The 16,279-nt window shown below is 38.3% G+C and overlaps 2 protein-coding genes across 7 annotated transcripts in view; both read right to left on the bottom strand.

Annotated features, from left to right (window-relative positions):
* mon2 (MON2 homolog, regulator of endosome-to-Golgi trafficking) overlaps positions 1–16,279 on the bottom strand; it is a 448,157-nt gene that overhangs the window by 243,858 nt on the left and 188,020 nt on the right. The window lies entirely within an intron of this gene.
* The window catches only part of pld1b (phospholipase D1b), a 57,425-nt gene that overhangs the window by 7,281 nt on the left and 33,865 nt on the right, over positions 1–16,279 (bottom strand). For all 3 annotated transcript variants that reach the window (XM_024282109.2, XM_024282110.2, XM_024282111.2), the window contains exons 4-18: positions 14,606–14,748; positions 14,423–14,531; positions 14,276–14,341; positions 12,401–12,459; positions 12,216–12,308; positions 11,555–11,707; positions 11,325–11,474; positions 7,794–7,877; positions 6,108–6,189; positions 4,189–4,299; positions 3,934–4,107; positions 2,301–2,511; positions 931–1,059; positions 731–849; positions 450–563 (exon numbers count right to left, since the gene is read on the bottom strand). In XM_024282109.2, coding sequence (XP_024137877.1) covers positions 450–563; positions 731–849; positions 931–1,059; positions 2,301–2,511; positions 3,934–4,107; positions 4,189–4,299; positions 6,108–6,189; positions 7,794–7,877; positions 11,325–11,474; positions 11,555–11,707; positions 12,216–12,308; positions 12,401–12,459; positions 14,276–14,341; positions 14,423–14,531; positions 14,606–14,748 — 1,797 coding nt within the window. The remainder of the gene's footprint in view (positions 1–449; positions 564–730; positions 850–930; positions 1,060–2,300; positions 2,512–3,933; positions 4,108–4,188; positions 4,300–6,107; positions 6,190–7,793; positions 7,878–11,324; positions 11,475–11,554; positions 11,708–12,215; positions 12,309–12,400; positions 12,460–14,275; positions 14,342–14,422; positions 14,532–14,605; positions 14,749–16,279) is intronic.

Genomic DNA, 16,279 nt, shown 5'->3' on the forward strand with positions numbered 1-16,279 from the left:
AAAAGTGGGACGACCATATCACCATATGTAGTTGAGTTTGCTCCGCCCACCTCAACAACTTTTTAAAAAGGTGCAGCTGAAGGAATAAAGTCAAGTGATGAGTTGCCTGTAGAAATGCACACCCAGCTCTCTGCCATCATCTCCATCAGATTCTCCCTCAATCACCGTTCTGTCATTTTTTCTGCTCCAAACTAAAGAGTTTGTTTCAGGAAGTCACCGACTATGACCTACTTTTAGAGCTGAGAACATTCAAAGAACAAGTTCACTTTTTGGTGGTTTGACCAGTCTGAGCGCTTCCTGGCTCTCATCCTCCTCACAGCAGTTTCAGTTAACGCACAAACCCAGAGCTCTGGTCTGTCTGCAGCTCCACCTTTGCTGCAGTCTTCATTCAAAAAGGAACATTTAGAATTAATTCACCGAGTTGTTAAAGACAAAAAGAGCCAACCAACCTGGACTTTTGCTGACACGCAGCCGGGAACTTTGTATCGCAGCTCCCCAGCTGTGCTGTGAGACTTGGGCAGCAGGAATGGATACGACAGAGCTCGGTACTTTGGCTTTACAAGCTGGTGAACAGAGAAAACATTTTGAAACAACTCTGCTTTTGAAAGCTGCTAACACGAACAGAACAGCAGATCTCAATTAACATATTTGTAAAAACCACTCCTACTTCCAAACCCCATCACAGTCACCCTCCTATAAGCTTCCTCCTCCAGCTCACACGTCTCATCACCTTGTTGAAGTTCCAGCGTTGGATGAAGTGTCGCGCCACATCCCGAGCCGCCTTCCCATGAACCACTGAGGCGATGTCGTGCCACGGCATTCTGGGGGTCGTGTGCCGGTCTATAAAGTCTAAAGCCACAGAAACATAAATACGGGTGGGGGGGGGATTGGAGGTGCAGACGTGAAGGTCTCCCTGCAGAGGCAGCGTACCATCAAACGGTTTGTCCAGCTGAACCCAGTCCTTGTGCACAAAGTTGCAGTAGTCTTTCCCATGCCAGAAGCGGGTATTCCCGGACAGCTCTCCAACTCCTGTGTTCAGACTTCGCACGGAGGTGCTTCCTAGAACACACATTTACAATGAAGAAAAAAAAAACTCTGCATCACATCTTTGGAAGTCAGAAACTATTTGAGAAATCAAACGTTTGTGAGTCCATGGAGGTAAAGAATGAGCTGCAGGATACATTTTTGATGGTAGAGTTACTCGATAAGTAAAAAAAGTAAATATTGTTGAGTTTCCTACCAAAGAAACAGTCTTCCAGAGCAGTTGTAAAACGCACGCTCACACATCTGAGCTCGACCTGGACGTTTAACCACATGAAGACAGAAGGGAGCCGCTCTGACCGTGACAGAAATTCTCCACAGAATCATGTGACCAGGGCTCTCTAGTCTAATACAGTCTAGAGGGCCCAAAGTGGGGCCTGCGGGAGCCATGCTCAGACCAGGCTGAGCAGGACCACCATGGAGGAGGTCTGTGGTCACTAAGTGAGGAGAGAGTCCGCCCTACCTGAACCAGACTTCACAGTAGTGCTGCCACAAACGATTATTTTAAAATTCCACTAGTCACCAATTATTTTTTCAGATTAGTCGACTAATCAGGTCATGTGCAAACTGCATGTAAAGCACACATCTTAACCATCATTAGATTTAAACTAACTAAAAACTAGATATATTCACACAAGAATTACCTGTGATAATGCTAGTGTCAATGCTGTAAGCTGAATTTGGCCGTTGAAGATGCTAGAGCTGATAGCTAACACTGAAGCTGATAGCTTGAAACGCTAAAGCTGATAGCCATCTAAATGCTAAAGGCCAAATTAGCCTCAAAAAACTGAAAAAAACCTCTTAATTAGCCAATACAGCTAGCATGCAGCTAAAATATTAGCTAAACTTCAAATTAGCCTAATAAACTGAAAAGATCCAAAATTAGCCAAAACAGCTAGCATGTAGCTGAAATATTAGCTAAGCTCCAAAATAGCCTAAAAAAGTTTAATAAATCTCTAAATAGTCCAAAAAGCTAACAGAATGTTAATATAACTTTCAACTTTACTACACTCTGACTTCATATGATATAAAGTAACAACTAATCGACTGTTAAATTTGTCGTCAACTATTTTTACAGTCAAGTAGTCGTCGATTAGTCGACCAATCAGGGTATCCCGGCCTCACACCTCAGAAAATCTAACCACTGAACATGTTTCAGCCCACATTAGTAGTACTATATCCCTCCTGAGGTTATTGTAGCTTCTAGCAGTTGCATATTACATGTATCAATGTGTGGTTAAGGTGAAAAGCTTCCTCACTCTCATTCTCCTCGGGCTCGCTGTCACTGTCGCTCTCGTGGTGGGTCAGGTGAAGCCGTTTCCGGATGCTGAACCTGCTCCTCTTCTTCTTGCCCTTCAGCTTGGGCTGGTCCCCCGAGTCCATCACCGTGAATGCCGTGTTCCCGTTGCTTTTGGAAATGACGTCCCTGCCGTTGGCTGGAGCAGCCTCAGAGGAACCTGCAGCTTCAGTCTGACAGCACAACATCAGACGCTTCAGTGATGTGGTAAGCTCTGAGCTTAGTCTGTGCTCATGGTGTTGAGAGGATGAATGATTCTTTTCTGATGTTCGTAATCCTCCACTGGTTGGAAGAACTTAATCAATAATGTTAAGATTTTAGAGCTTCAGGGAACTTTTCTCAAACTTTAAATTACATCTAAAGAAAAAGGAAATAAGCTAAAAATCAATTAAAAAATGTAACTAATTAATCGCAAATCTCAAAAAACTTTATTGCAATATATTATTATTTTTTTTGTTAGAATATTTGCCAGCAACTAATTGTAAATAATCATAATATGAAATTACTAACAAAAATTGTACATTTAGAACGGTTATTTTTAACTCTTTGGAATCTAGGGTCTAAAACTCAGTTTGTATTTTCAATTTGAAAGACTACCTGCTGCTTATTTGGCATAATTTTAATCAGCAGAACCTCTCCTATGTGACACTACCTTTATTTGGTCATTTTTCCATGTTTTTTTCACACACTGGACATAAAATCATGAAAAAACAGAAAATTCCATCTGGACAAATGGGATTCATTTTGCTGTGGAAACCCCAACAAATGTTTAACAACATAGAATTAAAGTTTTTGTTGTAATTTTATAAAAACAACTAGAACAAAATTTGCCAACAAACTAATCAACATATTTTTGAATGAAAATACAAAAAAATCCAGACTAAATAAGACTTTCTCACTGCGGTCTATTTGACATTTTTCCTGGATTTTTATTTTTCAGCTTTTTCATTTTTTCCTCAGAATTTTTTTTATTGCGTTTGTGAGAAATAATAAAATATTTTTTGGGGAGAATTTTGATCCAGTTGATGATTTCAGGTCGGCTCGACTGGAATCTTCCCAGATGGAGGCGTGTCTGTCCATTCTGAGCGGCTCACCTCCCGCGGTGTCGGTGGGCGGGACTTTCACGAAAAACCGCAGAGTTTCCACAATTTTTACACAACGCCGGTGCTCGTTATTGTGGAAGATCCATATTTGTCCTCATCCTAAAATAAAATAAAGGTTGTTTCCCTCTTTGGATTTCTAATAGACAGCTCCGTTTGGCTCCGCCCCTCATAGAGGGTGCTCTGCTGCTGGTCCATTACAGTCGTCAGATTGATTTTCATTCTCCACCTTATTTATTAAAACAAAAGATCGCCTTTGTCCAAAAACTACAAATCAATACCATATTATCTCTTTAAGTTAATAAAATGTAAATCACAGAAAATAAAAAATCGTAACGTTTATTTTAGACGGAGTTTTATCACGCTGATCTGCTCAGCAGGACACCTGAGGGTTTTAATCAATATTATCGCATCAATCATGATTTATTAATCGCATGTGTTAACACGTCAACATTCACAGCCATAGTTAAAAATAAAACTTTAGAGGTGATTCACCTGCGTGAGTGTCACACTTCCAATGTCCGTCAACCGGTGTTCCCTGTCGTCCCACCGTCCGTACGCCAGGTCGATCCCGCCCACAAACGCCACCGACTGGTCGATGACGATGATCTTCTCGTGATGGGCCCACAAGTAGACGGAGGAGGAGACGTGGTCAGGGTGCCGCATCACCTGGTGAGCCATCAGCAAGAGCGCCGTCAGGAAAACCCCAGCAGGGGCGTGGCCTGCTTCACATCTGGACCTGAAGCTCACCTTGATGTTGGGGTGAAGCTGCTGTAGAGTTCTCTTGCTGTATCCTGAGTTGATGCCCAGAGCCAGCTCCACCTCTTTGTACAGCATCACGAAGATCCGCACTCCTTGTTCCTGAAACAGCGCAACAATACTTTGAAAATACCTCGAAATATTTCCTTTGTAGAACTAATCAGAGTAGGAATAAACTAGAGAACTTTCTGATGAGTTTCAGACGATCCATCAGCTGAATAGATGAAGAATACGAGGCATTCCTAATATTTGGCTAATCGACTATTAAAATAATCTTATTTATACCATGGTCTGGGTGAATACTCGATTCTGATTGGCTGCTGGGTGTGCATTAAAAAGTGATAATGCACAGTAATAACGCACACCTAAAAAAGAAGTTCCGGTCATACAGACCAAACGTTCGATATCACTGCGCAGGCTTCTTTAAAACACATTTTTCCTTCATCGTCTGGACAAAACAAGCAGTAATGGATGAACTTTCTCTCTGAACTGATGCTTTATTCAACTTATTGTAGCGACCAGCATTTATATTCCTCTCACTTTGTAAGGTAAATTAATATTGACAAATTGGTTATTCTCCTTCTAATAAAACACCACTCGACATGAAAGGTGTAGTCTTCTGTTTCACCACAAGAGGGAGTTTCTCATTTTAGAGCAGCTCAGAAGAACGAACCTGCCGTGAAATGAAACACAGACAGAAGCTGAATATGTTCTAGCTGCTCACTGAAGGATTAACGTCAGAAAAAGAAGAAAAATATCCTAATTTGTCCGGGTCTTTCTTTCAAAACAGCGACACTTTACCGCTGCAGCTGAGGTCTGTAACGGCTTCCGGCTTCATGCCGTGTTCCATGTCACCGTGACAACAAACCGCATCACGGATGATCAAATAGTCCGCTTTTTTGTGAAAAAAATGAGCTAAACCAAAGAAATAACAAGAATAAAGTACTAAATATTGATTAAATGTTTATTTATTTTGTAAAGACCATGGTATAAGCGGGATAATACCCTCCGAAGAGTGCATTATGAGAAATTAACGCACTTCACGGAGGCAACCGTCCTCCGCTTCGCGTCGGACGGTTTAGGCCTCCGCGTCGTGCGTTAATTTCTCATAACGCACACTTCGTCGGGTATTATCCCTTACTTAATAGTCGATTAGTCGTTACTTTATATTATATGGAGTCAGACTGTAGTAAAGTTGAAATTTATAATGACATTCTGTTAGGTTTTTGGACTTTTTTTTTAGCATTTATTAAGGTTGTTTTCAGTTTTTTAGGCTAATTTGGAGTTAAGCTAATATTTCAGCTACATGCTAGCTGTTTTGGCTAATTTAGGATCTTTTCAGTTTTTAGGCTAATTTGGCATTTAACTAATATTTTAGCTGACTATCAGCTTCAGCATTTTTAGCTATCAATTTCAGCATCTTCAGTGGCCAAATTCATCTTACAGCATTCACATAGAATTATCACAGGTAATGCTAGATATCTAGTTTTTATTTAGTTTAAATCTAATGATGGTTAAGATGTGCTTTACATCCATTTTGCGCATGACCTGATCAGTCGACTAATCAAAAAAAATAATCTGTGATTAGTCGACTATTAAAATAATCATTTGTGGCAGCGCTTTTGTCAACCACTGTCTAATATCAGTTACAGAGAAGTCATTTTCCCGAGTCATGCTTGTGTTTAATGCCGAGTCATCAGATATTTGTAAAATCAGCAACAGTGACTCGGATTTCTTTCATTTCAGCAAATGTTCCTGTAGCTGTTTCTTTGAGAATATTTTTTCCAACCTTTTATGTCCACTGTCCAAACATGTGAAAAGTCTCACATTTTTTCTGTGTTGGACTAACGAGTCCTAGTCCTCCAGGCTTCTAAAATAATAATATTCTCAAATGCGGGTTTCCTGCTCACCGCTTTGCGCTTCAGGATGCAGTCGAGACGCCATCGGTTCCCTTCAACGACCGGCCTCTTCAGGAAGATCTCTGGACTCAACCTGAGCGAAGGACCACAAATGTTCACAAATGTTTACTTACATTTTTGTGTTTCCTTTTAAAAGATCTAACACTTTCACATGTATGCTGCTGAACTCATTGACTTCTTTCATCTGATGAGGTTTTGCTGTTTTCCTCCCTTTGTTTCATGATATTTTCCTTTCTCTTTATTACTGTTAACCTTCTAACAGAAGTTTCTTGACTCTATAAAGCAGGAGTGTCAAACTCATTTTGGTTCAGGGGCCACATTTAACCTGTCTGACCTAAAGTGGGCGGGGCCAATTACATGACAGTAAAACAACCTCTGGTCAACTTATTGTCTGTAGCTTTGTCTTTGTTTCGTTTTTTTCCTCAGATGAAAAAAGTGCTTTAACCAACCTGGTAGCTTAATCACTTATCATTGAATTTTTATTCTTGATCTCGTATTGTGCTGGTATTTATTTCCTTTGCTCCCCTAGTGGCTGAATTGTGCATTGCTGTCATTTCTTAAAAGATCACAACCATTGACTGTAAAAATAGAAAAATGTTAAAAATGTAACTTGTAAAAATGTTATTTTTATATACAGTCTATGGTCACAACTCACCACAGGAACGGGCCAGAAACTTGCTTTTTTTCCCGACATCCTTATATATTTTTCTCTTCTCGACTGGACCGCATGTTTAACACCCATCTATAAACCCCTTTGATATTTGATACATGCACTTCTGAGACCCCAATCACATTAGCAGGATTAAAACTTTAATTATAACCCATCCTATTTGATGGATCATGTTTTCTGCACTGTAGTTCCTCATCCTTCCACTAGAGGCAGTAGAAGGGCTTCACCTGCTCATTTCACAATGGCTGCCCCCATTGAAATCTAAAAAAAACTTTTAGCGGGAAATTTATTTTATTAATTTTCCAAACTTTATGGTGAGAAAACGTAATATATTGTTATTCATTTTAAATAACTACTTGTTAATTAATTAATTATTAATTCTTAATAACATAGCTTCACTATTGCATGATTAAAATGTGTGGATTAAGTTTGAGATGGTGCGTAAACACTTTTTTTTTTTTCCTGAACACTGTCAGTATCATAGATGTGAGCAAAAACTCATCTAATCAGTCAACTGTTCATAATTGATGCTATCTATATCTCATCAAAGATACTGCAGAATTGTTCTTGTGGACCTGATCAAAAAGTAAAAAACAGTTTTGTTCTAAAATAATTAGAAATATTCTGTCATTTCTTTGGGTTTTACAGGGTTATTTGCAGCTTTTCCTTTACTGCCATCTCCTAATTCAGTAGGACCAAACTTAGTTTTTTTCCATAAAACTCAACACTGCTCTTAAATATAGGATTGCTTTTGGTCCGTAAAATAACATCAAATTGAGTGATTTTATTGGGACGGATGCTGTAAATCACAGACATAGTTCTTCCTCGCAGTATTGATATTTGTGTCCTGAGTGTAATGATAGCCTGAACCTGTGACTGGACTGAACGTCAGTCAGTAACTGATCCGTCTGACCAGAACACCTCCTGCAGGGATGCCTGCCCGCTGCACCCGCTGAACTCTACAGCGAACACCCTTCTGAGGTGAAGGAGAAAACCTAAAAACTCACCACCAGTCCGTGATGAAGATCTCCTCTTTGGCCTCTTCCAGAGCATCAGCCACATCTTCCATGTACGTTTTCCCGTTTACATACCTGTAGGAGCAGAGACGGGATTCAGGTGACATTGAAAATGAGACAATATGAGCAAAACTGCAGCCTTCACCCAACATGTAGGTCAATAACAAACTTCCAGTTTCCTCCATGTCTTTGCCCGATACGTTTAAGGCAGCGGTGTGAAACTCAAAATTCAAACACACCTGAGGTCACGGGCTGAACAGGTTTAACATTTATTGAACACTACATTTTTAAAACTTTAAAGCCATAACTTTTTAACATAATTATGAACTAGATATTAGCATTACCTGTGATAATGTTAGTGTGAATGCAGTAAGCTGAATTTGGAAACTGAAGATGCTAGTGCTGGTAGCTGAACAAACTAGTGTTGATAGCTGAAAACGCTGAAGCTGATAGCCAGCTAAAATATTAGCTAAATGCCAAATTAGCCTAAAAAACAACTATAAAAACTGCTAGCATGTAGCTGAAAAAAACTTTAAAACCATAACTTAACATAAAAACATTAAACAATAAAATAATAAACATTAAATAATGAAAAAGGAATATTATTATTATTATAAATCAGCTTAAACCAAAAATAACTTTCAATATTTTACTCTCCATAAAATATATTTTTATACAGTTTATATAGTTTGATGCTCATTTGTTGTTGTGATAGAGCTGGGTTTCATTTCTTTTTCCTTCCTTTTTCCCTGTCCATTTTTAAAACTAGACTGAACACTCATTTTTATAGCCAGGCTTTTATTCACGTATGAGATGTTGCTCTGATTTTACTTTCAAATTTTATTGTATGTTTTTTACCTTCTGTGTTTTCTTTTATCATGTTCTTACCTTTTATTATGTTGTTTTTATCTTTATTCACTTATTTTATTACATTTGTTTTATTATACTTTTTAGTTTTTAATGTTCAGCGCTTTGTTTCAATCTTAAAATTGTGTTAAAGCGCTTTATAAATAAAGATGATGATGATGATGATGTTTTGCATCACAAGTTTTCTCAACTGCACTGTTTATAACCGCTTGTCCCCTTCAAAATCTACTGGACTTATGTTGATCGTTTGAACAATTAAAGAATTACAGTAAAACAAAGAACATAAACACTGGATCTCCGGTGTTAAAGGGTTAAAGCTGTCTCTATATGATCTGATGTTCAGGTTTGGTCTCCAGCTCTCCTACTGAATCATAACGCCGTACTTCCAGCAGTCCACACTCGGCCTGTCCCACAGACAGTATAGGGTTCCCCAGCAGGAGAACAGGTGATGAGGCGGCGAGTCTCACTTTCCCCGTCTTTGTGTCAGGTTACTCCAGCGAGACACACTCATTAGCTGCTTTCTGAGCACCTTCAGTGACACAGACATCAAACCCATCGATCTAACGGGATCACTCCCACCGCCGTCTGAGCCCTTCTGCATAAATGTCCCCGTTCTAAAACGTCTACACCCCATCACGGTCCTCACAGGGATAGATGAACAGGTAGATTACACGCTCACCTGCAGGCTGGCTCACGGTGCCAGCTGGACCTGCTCCTGTCTACACTTCTGTTTCTTCAGCGTCTTTCAGAGGGAAACATCTCTTTATGACAACTTTTGTGCCACAAAGTCAGGTCTGTTTTGAGGATTATTTCAAGCTTTTGTAATGTAATAGACCTGAACCATCAAAAATAGACCAAATTAAAGTTTACATTAATTTTATTGAACTCAAATTTGTCTTTCCCCAATAACAAGTCATCTATCAACAGGAAGTGGTCTACAGTCAAGTTGTGCTCCATTTGTGTGGTTTTGTGTTGCTCTGGTGAAATCCTTCCATGATCAAAAATGTGAATGTTGAGGATTTCTTTAAGTTATTCATCTTTGTCATAGTCTGTGGAGCAAACCTTTTCCTGTTTGCTACTGGCTGCTGTTTATAGATGAACCTACCTAAAAATAGAGACGTCCATGCATGTAATCATGCAAAACACATTTGCAAACCAGTTTCTGCCACAACTAGGATGCAAAGTAGGTCAAATGCCAAGTGTGTTAGAAACAAAGTCAGAAATGTCTTTAAAAATGAGCAGATACTTAACCAGATACAAGCAAAAAAAATAAATAAATGCAAGATTTGATCCTAGAAAATTCTAGTTTTATGTAATAAAGGTATTTCTTGCTTAAATCAGAATGTATTCATGCACTTTTCTGCTTTATTTTCTTTTCCCTAACTCCAAATGTTGTAAATCAGAGGTGTCCAACTCAATCACACTGGGGGCCAAAATACAAAAACACACCTTAGGTCAGATACACATTTATAGAAAACTCTAAAACTACATTTTAAAACTTTAAAACAGCAATTATTTAAGATGATTATGAACTAGATATATAGCATTACCTGTGATAATGCTAGTGTGAATGCTGGAAGCTGAATTAAGCTACTGAAGATGATAGTGCTGATAGCTGAAGATGCTGAAATTGATAGATGAAAACGCTGAACCTGATAGCCAGCTAAAATATCAGCTAAATGCCAAATTAGCCTGTAGTAGTAGTAGTTCACTTTCGGATTATCCCTTTCGGGGTCTCCACAGCGTAACATTACCCACTGTTTCGCATCAGTGATTTGTCAGAGTTTTTACGCCGGATGCCCTTCCTGACACAACCCTGTACTTGAGGGACACAGGGACCCAAATGCCAAATTAGCCTAAACAATTAAAAAAAAAAAAACAAACAAAAAAACTTAGGTTAGCCAAAACAGCTAGCTGAGAAAAAAGCTAAACTAGAAAATATCCTAAAAAATGTAAAAAAAAAAAATCCTAAATTAGCATGAACAGCTGATGTGTAACTAAAGAATTTGATAAACTCCAAATAAGCCTAAAAAATCTTAGTGAATGTCCAAAAAGCTAACAGAATACCAATTTTAAAACTTTAAAACTGTAACTTTTTAACATAATTATGAATAATAAACAGGAATATTATTCTAGAATAAATCAATTAAAACCTTCAATAACTTTCAATATTTTACTCTCCATAAAAATATATTTTGTCTAAATTATACAAGTTAGAAATAAGAACAAGATAACATCGGGTCATTAATAACTATAAAATAAAGTGATCTGGAGGGCCGGATAGAATTACCCGGAGGGCCGGATCCGGCCCTTGGGCCTCGACTTTGACACATTAATGGATGCATTAATGGAATCATGCTCATGTGGTAACAAGGCAGAAAGTTGATTAATAATTTTGTTTGATGATTTTGGAAAACAGCTCAATTAAGCAAAGATTTTTAATAGTTTGTCTCTCTAATGAAACCTGCTGGAAACAAACGGATAACGTATTTTGAGTCAACATGCTGCCTCAACGTTCACATTCAGGGTTCTTTAAGGCTTTGTATGACAGTGATGATGATGATATAAAACGGTTTTAATGACCTTTTCCAGCCTGAAAACCTCTCTGAGTGGCTGCCATGGTAACATGCTAACTAACGCGATATTCCACTCTACCATTTAGCCGGGACGTCGTCCTCCACTCTGGCAAAAGACCCGTAGCGGTGGTCCTTCAGGAAGGCGGAGCCGTGGTCGTGCGCAAACTTTTCCAGAGACTGACCCCACCAGCGGGCGTGTCTGTAGTTGCTGAACTTCAGCACCAATGACCTGCACACAAACGTCCAGGTCAACAACTCAGCCGCTAAGAACCTGGAGATTCTGCTGAAACCTTCTGTGGAAGCTCAAACCTGGACAGGCTGTCGACGCGAACGCCATGTTTGGTTTCAGTGCTTTTGGAGTCCACATTGATGCTGAACTCCTTGTCAAACAGCATCACAAAGGAGATGGCACCAGTGTCTGGCTTCATGTAGAGCAGGAACGAGTCCTTCACCACCAGCCAGCTGCACACACAACCAAACGTTGGGGTTTCTCACAGGTTACACAGTAATATTACAGTTCTAGCAAACACAGCAGGGTGTACAGTCATGAAGGTTGAGAGACATGAAAGTAATACTCCGTCATTTGGGAGTTTTTTGGTATAATGTCTCTAAAACTGTTTGACTGTTGTACTTTTTATCCTGAATGTATAGATTACAAAAAATAAGGTGAATTTCAAAGAAGTATGTGGCTCTTTTTGAAATTTACAAGCTTTATAGACTGAATAATTCATTTTTAAATTTATTTTTAATTTGTTGAATCACAAACGTTTTAGACCTTCATAGTACATTAATATCTTCTTATGCAAAAAACTTTAGCTAAAAAAGGCAGAAATGCAAATTATGCATCAAGTTTCATGTTCATAGTGAGTCAGCAGGATCTTGATTCAGAACCACGAGCAAGATTCCAGAACCTCAGTGACGTCTACCGAAGGAGCAGTTCTACAGAACCCATCCACCAGGGCCGACTGACCGTTTGGACCAGCGGTAGCACATCTTGCTGTGGCCGCAGCAGTTTAACCCGGGGATCCGATGACCTCCGGAGCGTTTGGACACCATTCCTTCTCTGAAAGACAAGCGGTACCGTTTCTACAAGAACACATCCAGAACACAAAAGAATGATTGGAAATCCTTGAGAGAGAAACATTTGGTTCTTACAAGCCTTTTGGTCCGAGGTCATGAATGAAGGACAGCTGACTCACTTCCATGAACTCCATCTGACAGACAAAATAAAAACTTGAAACCAACCACCTCCACTTTTCTCATCTTAATCAATAAAATATTGAAAGTAAATATTTTAAACTATCACAGATAACCGGCACGAGTATGCTAAAAGTTGGTTAAATCTAAATTCATCACCCAACAATCACATAGATCTGACTTTAGTGTGTGAATTGTTCTATTCTTTGCACAGGTGACATGAAAATAGGAAGGATAAAAAAGAATTAATACATCGGAATAGAAAATAAATTCTAATCAGTATTGAAGCAGTTTTGTGGAAGCTCTGCCCAAAATACATTAAAAAAACAGAATCTTAGGACAGTAAAAACACAAAGATCGTATCTATATAGTTTCTCAATTGCAAAATAATCTTAGTTTGAGAAAATGTAGTTCAGTGACTAGAATTTTTCTCTTCAAATACGAATTCTTGGTATTTTTCTTGAATGGATTCACATACAAATATGTGTGATGAAAGGACATAAAACAGACAAAACATCCGAGATTTCAGGTTACAAAAAATAGTAAAATCTGAAGAACGAAACATGACTTATAATCACGATTCAACATTTATTGTAAATTTGCATTTTTTAAGAAAACAGACAAACTGAAAAAAGTTACGTTTATGTAGGTCGAGTTTAACAGGGGAAAGTAAAATCAAGAATAATTATCTCTGAGTTTAAGAAATTATTACGAAAATCAGTTAGTTTCTTTTAGAAATCTGGAAAACAGAGATGCTGCTCCACTTCATTCATTTTCGTCTGCCATGCAGTTTGTGCAGAGCACCTTTAGAAAACTGGAGTGACGTGACGTTGAGGATGCTTCAGAGCATGTGTCAAAGTCAAGGCCCAGGGGCCGGATCCGGCCCTCCAGATAATTCTATCCAGCCCTCCAGATCATTTTATTTTATTGTTATTAATGACCAAATGTTATCCTTTACTTATTTCTAACTTGTATAAATTTGACAAAATATATTTTTATGGAGAGTAAAATACTGAAAGTTATTTAAGGTTTAAATTGATTTATTCTGGAATAATATTCCTGCCTTTTTATTATTCATGATTATGTTAAAAGTTATGGTTTTACAGTTTTAAAATTGGCATTCTCCTAGCTTTTTGGACCATTTTGGCATTTATCAAATTTTTTAGGATATTTTCAAGTTTAGCTATTTTTTCAGCTACATGCTAGCTATTGTGGCTGACCTGAGTTTTTTTTTCTTGTAGTTTTTTTTTGGCTAAATTTAGCTAATATTTTAGCTAGCTATCAGCTTCAGCGTTTTCAGGGATCAATTTTAGCCTTTTCAGATACTAACTTCAGCCTTTTTTAGCTATTAACTTCATCTTTAACTTCAGCGTTTTGAGCTATCAGCTTTAGCGTTTTTAGCAACCAAATTCAGCTTACAGCATTCACACTAGCATTATCACAGGTAATGTTATATATCTAGTTCATAATTATGTTAAAAAGGTTACGTTTCAAAGTTTTCAAATGTAGTTTTAGAGTGTTCGATAAATGTTTATCCTGTTCTGCCTGTGACCTCAGGTGTGTTTTGGATTTTGGCCTCTTGTGTGATTGAGTTTGACACTCTTGCCTTAAAGCTTTCTCTGAGAGATCTATCTTATCCTGAATGAGAAATGCCATCTTTACGTGAACAGATGAATGTTTTTCCCTCCGTTTCTGGCAGCATTTATCACAACAGCTCCATTATCATGTCATGATCGTCTACTTCTCACATCTTCACAATATTCTTCTGCAGGAACATTGTTTTGAGTTCTGATGACAAACTTAACATGTTCAGGTTTGAGAGCACATTCTTACAGTAGCATGGTAGTTCCTGTACTTCTGCATCTTCAGCAGTTTATTCAAGTAATCTTCAAGTTGTTTCTGAAAAACACAGAATGATTCAAATACACAATGCATCACCAAGCTCATGAGATCCAACCAAACCCTCCACAGCAGACGAACCTTGCGGCTGGAAATGGTGTCTCCTCTGCCCTCCTCCTCTCCTCCCTTGGGGAGGTCGGGGATCTGTGTGGCCTCGCTCTTTGGCACCGTGGTCTTCCTCACAGAGTGACTGCAGACACAGAACGCGCTCTGAGGACGGGGTGGGGCGCCGTCAGACGACCGACCGTGGAGGTCAGGGGTTACCTGTGGGGATGCAGCTTCAGCTTGACGAAGGTCTTGTACGTCCTGAGCTCTCTGTGGAGCTCCATGAAGTGCTTCTCCTTCTTCTTCACTTTCCATGTGAACCCTCCGTGTTTCAGCTCGATTGTATAGAGAGCTGGAAGAATCTGCAGGCGGGAAATTCACATCTCAGTGAAATCACAAGGATTGTTACAGATCGTCCTGGCTTTGAGAGACACGGCAGCTTAAGACGCATCCATTAAAAGTCAGATTCTCAAAGGGTAATTAATAATTAATGTTTTCTAATCATTTGAAGTCAATAAGTGATATTTTACAGGGAATAAATCATGGTGTTAAAAACTTTGGTTAGTGGGAGGAACTTATTTTTGTTCTGCTTATAATTTGTGTTGCTATGGGGGGCGTTATGTAAGTTTCCACACCCGGATGAGTCTCACATGGTCCAGAAAAGGAAAATCTGCAAGTGTTACGTCTGTGAAATACGTTCTAGAACACACCTGTGAGAGTCAAGGCCCGGGGCCGGATCCGGCCCTCGGGGGAATTCTATCCGGCCCTTGAGATCATTTTATTTTATTGATATTAATGACCCGATGTTGAACTTATTTCTAACAAAATATATTTTTATGGAGAGTAAAATATTGAAAGTTATCTAAGATTGAGCATTTACTAAGATTTTTTAGGCTATTTTGGAGTTTAGCAAACTTGTTAGTTGTTAATTTTGGCTAATTTAGCCTTTTTGGGGGTTGTTTTGGAGTTTTGCTAATATTTCAGCAACATACTAACAGTTTTGGCTAATTTAGGTCTTTTTTTTTGTTTTTTTGACTATTTTGGAGTTAGGCCAATATTTACACACCAGCTGTTTTTGGTAATTTAGGCTTTTTAGGTTCTTAGGCTTGTTTGGAGTTTAGCTAATATTTCAACTACATGCTAACTGTTTTGGCTAACCTAAGTTTTTTGTCTAATTTGTCAATCAGCTAGGATTTGAGCTGGCTATCAGCTTCAGCGTTTTCAGCTATTTGCTTTAAGTTATTTCAGCTATAAACTTATGTGTTTTTAACAATCAATTTCAGCATCTTCAGCTGCCAAATTCATCTTATAGCATTCATGCAGTTAATCCTATATATCTAGTTCAGAATTATGTTAAAAAGTTTGGTTTTAAAGTTTTAAAAATGTAGTTATTAATTTAATGTAGTTATTATTTCTGCTGTAAAAGAATAGGATTGGTAGATCCCACAGACCAATGATCGGCCGATAACATCAATCTGGTGTCACACGGATGCCCTCCCTGCTAACATCTATACCAGAGGTCTGCAACCTTTAACACTAAGGAGCCATTTGTGTAGATTTCTTACTAACCACATAGTAGGGGCCACACAACCTTTAGAAGAATAAGACTTTGTTTTTATGTTATTCTTATTTCTATGAGAAATATAAATAAAACTAATAATTTTTTGCATAAGACTAACTATAAGAGAAAATTATTTTTTTCCCCTCTAAAATGAAACAGTTTATGACTTTTAACGAGGTTTACAAGACTTCCTGTCAAAATAAAAGACTTCCATTGTCACACAGGATCATCTCGATAAAGCAAATCTGGTGTTATGGGTGGTGTTGTGTCAGGAATAATGATAGAAAAAAAACATTTTCTTTTAAATATAACTTTCTAAAACTAAAACAGAG

Source organism: Oryzias melastigma, linkage group LG6 (genome assembly GCF_002922805.2).
Source record: "Oryzias melastigma strain HK-1 linkage group LG6, ASM292280v2, whole genome shotgun sequence".
NCBI lineage: Eukaryota > Metazoa > Chordata > Actinopteri > Beloniformes > Adrianichthyidae > Oryzias > Oryzias melastigma.